Genomic DNA, 14025 nt, shown 5'->3' with positions numbered 1-14025 from the left:
TTTAGGAGTGAGGAAAACACAGGCTAAAATACGAAGACAATTTTACTGGCTGGGACTACACAAAATGTAATTGAATTTTGCCAGATGTGTTATATATGTCAACTAATCTGAAAACCACAGGCAGTGATAAAACCTATACCTTTAATACCTATTCCTGCATTTGAGGAACCTTTCACAAGAGTCCCCTACCTCAAACAAAGAGTGGGAATAAGTATTCATTAACAATAACTAGATTTCCGGAGACAATCCCATTGTGCAACATTACAGCTAAAGGGTTCTAGAAGAACTACTTCATCTTTTTACAAGATATGGGCTACCAATAGAGATGCAGTCAGATCAAGGATCAAACTTCACATCCAAACTATTCAAGGAGGTTATGGATATCTTGGGAATAAAGCAATTCAAATCTACTGCATACCATCCAGAATCGTAGGGAGTACTAGAGAGATGGCATCAAACACTAAAAACCATGTTGAGGGTTTATGGTCAGGATTATCCAGATGATTGGGATAAGGGAGTTCCATTTGTACTTTTTGTGATCAGTGATGCATCAAATGAATTGACCCAATTCAATCCACTGAATTAATGTTTGGGCATGAAGTAAGAGGACCGTTAAAACTGATTAAGGAAAAATGAATAAGTCAGACTTCAGAGACTACCCATTCGGACTATGTGTCAAATCTTAACAAAACAATTAAATAGTGTGGGGAGTTGGCTGGATAGCATTTAAAAGTATCACAGCATACAATGAAACAAGAAGCGAATAAGAAATCACAAATTCTCAATTTTGCAACTGGGGATAAGGTATTGGTGTTACTTCCAGTAACAGATGAGCCATTAAAAAACAAGTTTAGTGGACGCTATCAAACTGAGACAAAATTGAGTGAGGTGAACTACTTGATAAGGACTCCAGACAGGAAAAAATCTCACAGAGTGTGTTGTGAAAGAGCATACATGGCCTTTAATAGAGTGATATGTACTTCTTGTCAGATGTGGGCGTTTAAAGAGAGTTTAAGGGTTACTGCGGATTATATCTGCCATAAATGCTGTTGGCTGCGAATCTTATCAGATCGAATGGATTGGTTGGAGAGACAGTTAGAAGCGATGAGGAATTTACAACGGCAACAGTATATGATGGATGGCAGTTATAGGAAGGAGGGAAAGTCTCAGATACAGTCACATAGATGGGTTAACTCCAGGAAAGGTAAGAGAGGTAGGCAGCTAGTGCAGGAGTCTTTTGTGGATACACCCATTTCAAACAGGTATGCTGTTTTGGAAAATGTAGGGGGTGATGGATTCTCAGGGGAATGTAGCACGAACAGCCAAGTTTCTGGTATTGAGACTGGCTATAATGCAATGAGGGGTACGTCGGGTTCCAAGAGATCAATGTGTTAGGGGATTCTTGAGTCTGAGGTACAGATAGATGTTTCTGTGGCTAGCAGCGAAAAAGCAGAATGGTGTGTTATTTCCCTGGTGCCAGGATCAAGGACGTCTCAGGGAGGGTGCAGAATGTTTTCACGGGGGAGAGGGGCCAGCAAGAGGTCATTGTCCACATTGGAACCAACAACATAGGAAGGGAAAAGGTTGAGATTCTAAAGAGAGATTACGGAGAGCTAGCCAGAAATTTAAAAAGCAGCTCCTCGAGAGTAGTTATATCCGGATTACTCCCGGTGCTATGAGCTAGTGAGGGCAGGAATAGAAAGATAGAGCAGATGAATGCATGGCTGAGGAGCTGGTGTATGGGAGAAGGATTCACATTTCTGGATTATTGGAGTCTCTTTTGGGGTAGAAGTGACCTGTACAAGAAGGATGGATTGCACCTAAATTGGAAGGGGACTAATATACTGGCAGGGAAATTTGCTAGAGCTGCTCGGGAGGATTTAAACGAGTAAGGTGGGGTGGTGGTACCCAGGGAGATAGTGAGGAAAGAGATCAATTCGAGACTGGTACAGTTGAGAACAGAAGCGAGTCAAACAGTCAAGACAGGCAAGGACAAGTTAGGACTAATAAATTAAACTGCATTTATTTCAATGCAAGGGGCCTAACAGGGAAGGCAGATGAACTTAGGGCCTGATTAGGAACATGGGACTGGGATATCAGAGTAATTACAGAAACATGGCTCAAGGATGGGCAGGACTGGCAGCTTAATGTTCCAGGAAACAAATGCTTCAGGAAGGATAGAAAGGGAGGCAAGAGAGGAGGGGGAGTGGCATTTTTGATAACAGCTGTGCTGAGGGCGGATATTCCTGGAAGTATAGCCAGGGAAGTTATTTGGGTAGAACTGAGAAATAAGAATGGGATGGTCACCTTATTAGGATTGTATTATAGACCCCCCAATAGTCAGAGGGAAATTGAGAAACAAACTTGTAAGGAGATCTCAGCTATCTATAAGAATAATAGGGTGGTTATGGAAGGGGATTTTAACTTTGCAAACATAGACTGGGACTGCCATAGTGTCAAGGGTTTAGATGGAGAGGAATTTGTTAAGTGTGTAAAAGACAATTGTCTGATTCATTATGTGGATGTACTGACGAGAGAAGGTACAAAACATGACCTACTCTTGGGAAAATGAGGCAGGGCAGGTGACTGAGGTGTCAGTGGGAGAGCACTTTGGGGCCAGTGACCATAATTCTATTAGATTTAAAATAATGATGGAAAAGGATAGACCAGATCTAGAAGTTGAAGTTCTAAATTGGAGAAAGGCTAATTTTGATGGTATTAGGCAAGAACTTTCAAAAGCTGATTGGGGGCAGATGTTTGCAGGTAAAGGGACGGCTGGAAAATGAGAAGCCTTCAGAAATGAGATAACAAGCATCTAGAGAAAGTATATTCCTGTCAGGGTGAAAGGGAAGGCTGGTAGGTATAGGGAATGCTGGATGACTAAAGAAATTGAGGGTTTGGTTAAAAAAAAGAAGGAAGCACATGTCAGGTATAGACAGGATAGATCGAGTGAATCATTAGAAGAGTATAAAGGAAGTAGGAATATACTTAAGAGGGAAATCAGGAGGGCAAAAAGGGGACATGAGATAGCTTTGGCAAATAGAATCAAGGAGAATCCAAAGAGTTTTTACAAATACGTTAAGGACAAAAGGGTGACTAGGGAGAGAATAGGGCCCCTCAAAGATAGGGCCCCTCCCCTATCAGCATTCCGTAAAGACCACTCTCTCCGTGACTCCTTCGTCAGATCCACACTCCCCACCAACCCAACTTCCACTCCCGGCACCTTCCCCTGCAACCGCAGGAGGTGCAAGACTTGCGCCCACACCTCCCCCCTCACCTCCCTCCAAGGCCCCAAAGGAAACTTCCATATCCGCCAGAAATTCACCTGCACCTCCACACACATCATCTATTGCAACCTCTGCATCCGATGTGGCCTCCTCTATATTGGGGAGAAAGGCCGCCTACTTGCGGAGCGTTTCAGAGAACACCTCTGGGACACCCGGACCAACCAACCCAACCACCCTGTGGCTCAACACTTCAACTCCCCCTCCCACTCCACCAAGGATATGCAGGTCTTTGGACTCCTCCATCGCCAGACCACAACAACACGACGGTTGGAGGAAGAGCGCCTCATCTTCCGCCTAGGAACCCTCCAAGCACAAGGGATGAACTCAGATTTCACCAGTTTCATTTCCCCTCCCCCCACCTTGTCTCAGTCAAATCCATCGAATTCAGCACCACCTTCCTAACCTGCAATCTTCTTCCTGACCTCTCTGCCCCCACCCCAGTCTGACCTATCACCCTCACCTTGACCTCTTTCCACCTATCGCATTTCCAACGCCCCTCCCCCAAGTCCCTCTTCTTTTATCTTAGCCTGCTGGATACACTTTCCTCATTCCTGAAGAAGGGCTTATGCCCGAAACGTCGATTCTCCTGTTCCCTGGATGCTGCCTGACCTGCTGCGCTGTTCCAGCAACACATTTTCACCCCTCAAAGATCAGCAAGGTGGCCTTTGTGTGGAGCCACTGAATATGGGGGAGATACTAAATAAGTATTTTGCAGCAGTATTTACCGTGGAAAAGGATATGAAAGATATGGACTGTAAGGAAATAGATGGTGACATCTTTCAAAATGTCCATATTACAGAGGAGGAAGTGCTGGATGTCTCGAAACAGGTAAAGGTGGATAAATCCCCAGGACCTGATCAGGTGTACCCGAGGACTCTGTGGGAAGCTAGAGAAGTGATTGCTGGGCCTCTTGCTGAGATATTTGTATCATCGATAGTCACAGGTGAGATGCCGGAAGACTGGAGGTTGGCTAATGTGGTGCCACTGTTTAAGAAGGGTGGTAAAGACAAGCTAGGGAACTATAGACCAGTGAGCCTGACCTCAGTGTTGGGAAAGTTGTTGGAGGGAATCCTGAGGGACAGAATGTACATGTATTTGAAAAGGCAAGGATTGATTCGGGATAGTCAACATGGCTTTGTGCGTGGGAAATCATGTCTCACAAATTTGATTGCGTCTTTTGAGGAAGTAACAAAAAGGATTGATGAGGGCAGAGCGGTAGATGTGATCTATATGAACTTCAGTAAGGCGTTCAAAAATGTTCTGCATGGGACACTGATTAGCAAGGTTAGATCTCACGGAATACAGGGAGAACTCGCCATTTGGATACAGAACTAGCCCAAAGGTAGAAAACAGAGGGTTGTGGTGGAGGGTTGTTTTTCAGACTGGGTCCTCTACTTTTTGTCATTTATATAAATGATTTGGATGCTAGCATAAGAGGTACAATTAGTAAGTTTGCAGATGACACCAAAATTAGAGGTGTAGTGGACAGTGAAGAGGGTTACCTCAGATTACAACAGGATCTGGACCAGATGGGCCAATGGGCTGAGAAGTGGCAGATGGAGTTTAATTCAAATAACTGCAAGGTGCTGCATTTTGGGAAAGCAAATCTTAGCAGGACATATTCACTTAATGGTAAGGTCCTAGGGAGTGTTGCTGAACAAAGAGACCTTGGAGTGCAGGTTCATAGCTCCTTGAAAGTGGACTCGCAGGTAGATAGGATAGTGAAGAAGGCATTTTGTATGCTTTCCTTTATTGGTCATAGTATTGAGTACAGGAGTTGGGAGGTCATGTTGCGGCTGTACAGGACATTGGTTAGACCACTGTTGGAATATTGCATGCAATTCTGGTCTCATTCCTATCAGAACTTGAAAGTTGTGAAACTTGAAAGGGTTCAGAAAAGATTTACAAGGGTGTTGCCAGGGTTGGAGGATTTGAGTTATAGGGAGAGGCTGAACAGGCTGGGGCGTCTAATGCTGAGGGGTGACCTTATAAAGGTTTACAAAATTATGAAGAACATAGATAGGATAAATAGGCAAATCTTTTTCCTGGGGTTGAGGAGTCCAGAACTAGAGGGCATAGGTTTAGGGCGAGAGGGGAAAGATATAAAAGAGACCTAAGGGGCAACGTTATCACACAGAGGGTGAAATGAGCTGCCAGAGGAAGTGGTGGAGGCTGGTATAATTTAAGAGGCATTTGGATGGGTATATGAGTAGAATGGGTTTGGAGGGATATCGGCCCGGTGCTGGCAGGTGGGACTAGGTTGGGTTGGGATATCTGGTCGGCATGGACAGGTTGGACTGAAGGGTCTGTTTCCATGCTGTACATCCCTATGACTCTATGTGAATATACTCAAAAGGTATTTTGATAGGGAAGGAAAGCAAGAGTAGAAAGTCTTAATGATTACAGCACAGAAGGAAGAACCAAGTTCTGAGGATTCTGAATTGGACATTCCTCAAACTTCCTCATTCCCATTTAGACAATGAGGAACTTTTCAAAAAATGGGATAAATTATTGAGTTACCTTCCACAAGAAAATTGAAATGACCTGAAAGAGTTATTACTATCACAAGCATATCTCTCTAACATTGGCACAGGTTCAGAAGGAGATCGAACGCATGCTCCAAGATGGCATAATACTTCAACTTGTAAGCATTTATTCTATTGATACTGGTTTTTAAATGGAGTTTGCTTATTGGATTGTTGTATATATTCTGAACATCATAATTAAGTCGAGTTGAATAGTGATTAGATTACTTACGGTGTGGAAATAGGCCCTTCGGCCCAACAAATCCACACCGACCCGCCAAAGAGCAACCCACCCAGACCCATTCCCCTACATTTACCCCTTCATCTAACACTACAGGCAATTTAGCATGGCCAATTCATCTAACCTGCACATTTTTTGGACTGGGGGAGGAAACCGGAGCACCCGGAGGAAACCCACGCAGACACGGGGAGAATGTGCAAACTCCTCAAAGTTGCCTGAGGTGGGAATTGAACCCGGGTTTCTGCCACTGGGAGGCAGCAGTGCTAACCACTGTGCCACCATGCCGCCCAATAGGTTGAGTTCTGTAGAGGTTCTTTATTCTGTTCTTTGTGTTTCATTGCATAATTTTGTGAATACATTTTTGTCTGTTTTAAAATCTAGTCATCAACCTAACTAACTTAATCAATGGTCAGTTTCACACTATACTTACCAAAACAAATTGCAAAGTTATGGTCTGGACTGTCTGCTTAAGAATGTTTTGAGCTGTCTGGCTTAGTCCATAACATCTTCACCTGCTAACTGGAGGAAGAACACCTTATCTTCAGCTTCAGGATCCGACAACAAAATGGCATCAATATTGACTTCACCAGTTTCCAAATCTTTCCTCCCCTCAGATCATCCCAGATCCAACCCTCCAACTTGGCACTGCCCTCTCAACCTGTCCTACCTGTCTATCTTCCTTCCCAACTATCCACTCCACCCTCCCCACCATCCTATCACAATTACATTCCACCTGCTCCCATCTATCAAAATCTCACACATCTTCCTCCAAGTCCCACCCTCACCCTTGTATTTATCTCTCATCCCCCTTTCCCTTCCACATTGCTGATGAAGGGCTAATGCCTAAAATGTCGATTCACCTGCTCCTCAGATGCTGCCTGACCTGCTGTGCTTTTCCAGAACTACACTTTTTTGACTGACTCTCTGGCATATACAATCTTCACTTTCTCATAGAGAGAGAGGGGATAGAGACAATGGGATTCGAGGCCTTAAACATTACTAATTCTGTAGATGAGATGTGTCCCAGATTAGAAGCTATAGAATAGAAGCCATAGAGATGATTCAGCATAGCAGGGGGCCATCTGGTGCATCTTGTCCATACGTCAACACAAAGACAGCTGAATTTCCTTTCTAATCCCATCTTCCTGTACACAGTCCATAACCCTGCAACCTACAGCACTTAACGTGCAGATCCAGGCACGTTTTGAAGAGTTTAGAGTCCCTGCCTCCAGCATAACTCAGTTAGAGACAAAAAGACTGCAAATGCTGGAATCCAACAGAGACAGGAACTCAGCAGGCCAGGTAGCATCAGGAGGTGGAGAAGTTGATGTGTCAGGTGTAACCCTTCTTCAGGACTGGGGGTAGGTGTGGGGCAAGCTGCAGATCAAGTGGGTGGTGAGGGCAGGGTGGTAAAGTGGAGATAGCTGAAGACAGGTAGAGGGTACGGCCTGGTTGGTCAATGGGAGGAATGAATCCAGTTGGTGGCTGTCTTCAGTGGAAGGGAGGTGGAGAGGCTAGGAAAGGAGTCAGGGGATGGGGAGGGAGGTTCCTGGAAATTGGAGAACTCAATGTTGAGTCCTCCGGGCTGTAGATTGCCCAGGCGGAAGATGACGTGTTGTTCCCTCAATTTGTGCTGCAGTTCATTTTGGTAATGGATGGTCATGTCTGAAAGGGACTAGTTGGGGGAATTGAAATGGGCTGTGACTGGCAGGTCTGGTTGTCCCCTGCGGGCCCAGCTATGATGCTCATTGAACCATTCCCTGAGTTTACGTTCAGTCTCCCTGATGTAGAGAAGACCACATCGGGAGAACCTGATGCAGTAAACTGTATGGTTGGAAGAGAGGCAGGTGAACCTGTCTCACCTGGAAGGACTGTTTGAATGGAGGTGAGGGGGCTGGTGTACCGGCAGGTTTTGCATCTTTTCTGGTTGTAGGGAAAGGTACCTGGTGATGTGGTGGGTCGGTTGGGAGAGTGGCGCAAACCAAAGACTGTCAAAGGGAACGGTCTTTGCGGAGGCTCAGAGGGGTGGGGAAGGGAAGATGTTCTTGATAGTGGGGTCTAATTGGCATTGATGGAAGTGCTTAAAGATCTCGTCTTAATTGCAGAGATTGGTGGAGTGGTAGGTGAAGACAAGGGGGACTCTGTCTTTATTGCGATGGCAGGGTGGGATTTTTTCGAGCAGTGGAACGGGAATGGAGGTGGTGAGCTGGAGGGCTGTCTGGACGATAGAGGGAGGGAAAGCACGTTGTTCAAAATAGGTGGACATCTGAGATGCTCTCAAGTGGAATGTATCCTCATCTGAGCAGATGGAGTAGAGGTGGAGGAATTGGGAGAATGGAATGAGTTCTTGCAGGATGCTAAATGGGAGGAGGTGTAGTCCAGGCAGTTGTGGAAGTCTATAGGTTTGTAGTAAATGTCCGAGATGGACCAAGTGAAGTTGAGGGTGGAGTGGAAGTTGTGGGCAAAGTCGATGAATTGCTCCATTTCAGCCTGGGTGTAGGAAATTGCACCGAATCAGTCATCGATGTAACAGCGGAAGAGTTGGGGCACAGTGACTGTGTAGATACTGAAAATGGATTGTTTGATATCACCAACAAAGAGGCAGGTATTCCTGGGGCCCATCTGGGTGCCCATACCCACCCCCTAGATTTAGAGGAAATGGGAGGAGTTAAAGAAAAAGTTATTGAAGGTGAGGAACAGTTCAGCAAGGTGGAGGAGAATATTGGTGGAAGGGGACTGGATGGGTCTTTTGGAGAGGAAGAAGCGGAGTGCCTGGAGGCCATCCTTGTGGGGTATGGACGTATTTATGGACTGCAAGTCTATAGTGACGATAAAGCACTGGGGGCAGTGGAACTGGAAATTGCTGAAGAGATGGCGGGCGTGGTTGGTATTGCGGCTGTAGATAGGAAGTGCCTGAACTAAGGGACAGAGAATAGAATCAAGTTAGGATGAGATGGATTCGGTAGAGCAGGAACATACCGAGATGATAGATTGGCCAAGGTAGTTGGGCTTGTGTATTTTGGGGAGCACGTAGAACGAGGCAGTGCAGGGCTGGGGGACTATGAGTTTGGAGGCAGTGGACACTACCTGAAGGCCTTGTACACACCCTTGACCTCTTCATTGAAGACTGCCGACGTGACATTGCCGCCTCAATTTCTCTATCCCCGTCACGCACTCCAACCTCACCCCCTCCAATAGTACAGCATGCCACTCACACCGCAACAACCCCCGGTTCACCATCAAATCTGCTGACAAAGTCTGGAGAACGAACCTCTATATCGCAGAGGCCGAACGCCAACTCTCCAACACCATGTTCTACCTCCCCCTTGCCTGCGCCCCAACCACGACCTATCAGACCAAAATCAAACTCACTGTCCGTGCCCTCATTGCCTCTGGTGATCTCCCCTCCACTGCTCCAAACTGTAGCATGCCCCTCCACTGCCTCTGTTCCAAGAAAAACAACCCCAACCTCTCCTCCAAAGAGTTACCCACCCAGACTCATTCTCCTACTCCTTTCATCGACATCTACACCTGGTTAATGCACCTAACCTATACGTCCCGGAACAGTATGGGCAATTTAGCATGGTCAATGCACCTAATCTGCACATCTTCGGATTGTGAGAGGAAACCCATACTCTAGGGTGGACTCAAACCCAGGTCCCTGTCTCTGTGAGGTAGCCACTGAGTCACCATGCTATTCTAATGTACAGCACTCTCTCAGGGATGGGACAGTAAATGCTAGCCTTGCCAGAGACAGTTATATCCCATGAACAAATAATAAAAACGAAATTTCCCCCAACACTAACAACTCAATAATCCCATAGTACTGGCTCCCCTCATGATATGGCACATCCTCAATACTGCCCTGAGATTTCAAGGCTAATTTCATGCTCAAGTCTCTGGAGTGAGGCTTTCAACTTTTTGATTACAAAGGCAATGGTTACTGAGTCATGACTAATTCACATATGTCCCTACTTGTCCAGCCACAATTATACCCTCTGATACAACTGCAATTGAAATAATGTTCCAATGGCCTAATGGCTGGGCTGTTAATTCTGAGACCCAGATAATGTTCTGGAGATATGGGTTTGAATCCTACTATAATAGATGGTGGAATTTGAATTCAATAAAATCTAGAATTAAAAGTTTAACAATGATCAGAAAACCACTGTTGATTGTCGGAAAAAAAAACATCTGGTTCACAGGAAGCAGGAGCAGTCTATACTTACTGTGAGGAGTTTGGCTCAGTTGGACTCTGGAACAAGATGGCTGAGGAAGACAGATTACAAAGTTATTCAATATTATGAGAAGACAGTATAATGATATGAGGTGACAGATATGAAATATTATCTCTTCATCTATGGAACGAAAGCAATAGTATGCATATGATATTGGTTCAAGAACAGAAAGCAGAGAGTATGGTGAATGAATTTTTCTCACACTGGAGGGTGATCCCAAGGAGTTAGTATTCACATTTTTTTGTGATATATATTAGTGACCTGGACAAGGGAGTGTACGGCACAATTTGAAAGTTAGTAAGTAACGTCAAATTTGGAAAAGTTTCAAATTCTGAGCAAGAAAGTAAAAGGCTTCATGAATGCATAGATATTGTCAAGGAAATCGCAGTTGAAAGCTCACACAACAATTATACATTTTGGAAGAAGGAATTATGTGAACACAATTTAGGTGTTACATCTCAAGGAAGTTTCAGGAATAGAGAGACTTATGGGCTGGGGTGCATACAGGAGATTTGTTTTAACATGAAAAGATAAATTGAGAATGTTGTTAATAAATTATATGAGAGCATGCATTAATCAAATAAAAGGATACAAAAGCCAACTATGTTAAATCTTTATAAAACACTAGTTAAGGGCCCAGCCATAGTGATTTAATTTGCTGTAACTGGCCTTGGCACATTGGTTAGTTATTCTTACTGCGAAATGTTCATTCCTCATGACACTTTGCAGTGTTTCTTAACATTATACGGAAATAGAATTGGTGTAGTATCTTTTCTAAGGTGTGAGAAATGAACCCACTTAATCAATAATTTCAGTCCGAGTCAAAGAGTTCCGAAGCAGTACATTTATTCTAACATCTTTAAAGATGGGTGGCTCTACGAGGAGAGTCACACCCGACAGTAAAATACAGAGTTTTTTAATACTTTTCTGAGACGTCTCTCAACATCCCTACACTAAGCAATAAACGTTTCATAAGTGTATATTTCATTCTATCCCCTTATTTGGTTATTCCCTGCACCCAAGCCTAAGCCGATCATACTTATTATTACCTCACTTGTTTTCCTTTTAAATCTGTCTCATTTGGCTGTTCTTGTTCATTACAGCCTTCCTGTTATTTTATCCAGTTCCTCTCTTCTAACCTTCTGACTTCTGAGATCATCCTTTACTATTTTGATAGTCCAAAAAGCAGCCCTACAAACTATGAGCTTATTGCGAAATGCCCCTCCTGCTTCTTTTGTGGTCAAGCTACAATACTCAAAGTTATTTCTTAGCTTAAAACTATTTCTTTAAAAGACCCTCTATATTCGTTAAAATCAACATACACCTGACAACCTGAATTTTTTCTCTCTCAAAGGCATCTGACTAAACTGTGTACAACTGTGTACTTCCTTTGAATTATTCTGAAGTTCTATAAAATTCTCATTCCAGAAATAGAAGAGTGATTTCAGTGGCAAATTGGACAGTTAAAAAAAAGACTAGGTTAAAAGTGACCTTGTAAATTAATAAATTATTAAAAAAAATTATTTGACAATAGTTAAGATTGAATGAAACAAGATTGAGAAAACCGTAATAGTTGAGTCAATTTGTCAACCGGACTAGATTTCTGATTGAACCCCTCTGAGGACAAGACACAACTAATAATTTTATTCTTGCTCATATAATCTAGGCCTTGATGAATGAAGGCAAGCATCCCATATGCCTTCTTAATTACCCTATTACTCTGTCCTGCCACTTTCAAGAGTCTGTGGACAAGCAACCAATGATCATCTACCAATGGAAAACCGTTAAAGCTGAAGAATGTGGTCCTAAACATGATTAAAATCCAAACCAAAGGTTCAAAGTAAAACAATGAAACTATTGAATGAAGGAACAAATTACTGCAATTGCTGGAATCTATACTAAAAATAACAAATGCTGGAGATCACAGTGGGTCAGACAGATCCATGGAGAAAGTGCAAGCTAATGGGATTTGAGAAGATTTGTAGCTCAGGTTGACGTTCTGGATGTATGATTTGGAGATGCTGGTTTTGGACTGGGGTGTACAAAGTTAAAAATCACACAACACCAGGTTATAGTCCAACAAGTTTAATTGGAAGCACACTAGCTTTCGGAGCGATGCTCCTTCATCAGGTGATAGTGGAGGGCTCGATCGTAACACAGAATTTATAGCAAAAATTTACAGTGTGATGTAACTGAAGTTATACATTGAAAAATTGATTGTCTGTTAAGCCTTTCATCTGTTAGAATACAGTGATAGTTTCACTTCTTAACAGCTGTTAACAGCTAACCCGAGAATGCAACTTTTAAAAAAAGGTTTTGTGATTTACACATGAAATTGTGTGATTTTTAGTTCTGGATGTAGGTTTGCTTGCTGAGCTGGAAGATTTGTTTTCAGATGCTTCATCATCAGACTAAGTAACATCTTCAGTGAGCCTCTAGATGAAGCACTGGTGGTATAGCACACTTTCTACTTATGCGTTTGAGTTTCCTTGGGTTGGTGATGTCATTTCCTGTGGTGATTTCATTTCCTCTAGAGATGTCATTTCCTGTTCTTTTTTTCAGCAACAAACCCAAACAGCAGACAAAACACATCCAGAAACCCTAGCCACTCTCCTCTATCTCAAAGATACCTCAAAAATGATTGCCACTACTCAGACCTCTTGGCATCATGATAGCCCACAAACCCACCAACTGAAACAGCAACTAATGAACTTGAAAGACTCTATTCAGACAACAAGCAAAACTAACGTCATTTACAAAATACCTTGCAAGAACTGTAACAAACAATACATTGGACAAACAGGCAGAAAACTAGCCACGAGAATACATGAACATCAATTCGCCAACATGACCCACTCTCACTAGTATCCTGACATACGGATGAGGAAGGACACCACTTTGACTGGGACAACTCATCCATCCTAGGACAAGCCAAACAGAGACACGACAAGAATCCCTAGCAGCATGGCATTCTAACTGGCACGGTGGCACAATGGTTAGCACTGCTGCCTCACAGCGCCAGAGACCCGGATTCAATTCCCACCTTGGGCAACTGTGTGGAGTTTGCACATTCTCCCCGTGTCTGCGTGGGTTTCCTCCAGGTGCTCCGGTTTCCTCCCACAGTCCAAAAATGTGCAGGTTAGGTGAATTGGCCATGCTAAATTGCCAGTAGTGTTAGGTGAAGGGGTAAATATAGGGATCTGGGTGGATTGCTCTTTGGCGGGTCAGTGTGGACTTGTTGGGGTGAAGGGCCTGTTTCCTCACTGTAAGAAATCTAATCTATCAACAAACACATTGACTTGGATCCCATGTACCACGCCCGAAAAAAAGAACAGGAAATGGCAACACCAGATGAAATGGTGTCACCACAGGAAATGACATCACCAACCCAAACACATAAATAGAAAGTGGGCTATAAACATCTGAAAATGAAGCTTCCAGCTCAGCGAGCAAATCTACATCTCGAGTGCAAGCTAATGTTTCTAGTTTAGGTGACACTTCATCAGAGTTGGAGTGAAGTGTGTAGTGGGCAGCATTTATGCTATAGTTTGGGCGGGGAGGTTAGTGTGAGGGTAATGGATGCTGTTGAGAAAAGATGTTGATAGTTCAGATCAAATGATCAGAACATAAGAATAGCAGAACAATGGTGTGTCTACCTGCCACACTTAAAGGACAAACAGTCCCGCTGGCGTGGGAGGACGGGGGGGAAGACATGATAACAGCTGAAAATGTGT

At 43.7% G+C, this 14025-nt stretch overlaps 1 protein-coding gene across 1 annotated transcript in view; it reads right to left on the bottom strand.

Moving 5' to 3' along the window:
- Nucleotides 1–14025, bottom strand: part of tespa1 (thymocyte expressed, positive selection associated 1) — a 100946-nt gene that overhangs the window by 25378 nt on the left and 61543 nt on the right. Inside the window, exon 6 of the mRNA XM_043676970.2 lies at nucleotides 10283–10322. Coding sequence (XP_043532905.1) covers nucleotides 10283–10322 — 40 coding nt within the window. The remainder of the gene's footprint in view (nucleotides 1–10282; nucleotides 10323–14025) is intronic.

Source organism: Chiloscyllium plagiosum, unplaced genomic scaffold, assembly GCF_037043375.1.
Source record: "Chiloscyllium plagiosum isolate Xiang-an unplaced genomic scaffold, Cpla_swu_hap1 HiC_scaffold_29, whole genome shotgun sequence".
In the NCBI taxonomy this organism is placed as follows: domain Eukaryota; kingdom Metazoa; phylum Chordata; class Chondrichthyes; order Orectolobiformes; family Hemiscylliidae; genus Chiloscyllium; species Chiloscyllium plagiosum.
This window is presented reverse-complemented; position numbering and strand designations above follow the sequence as displayed.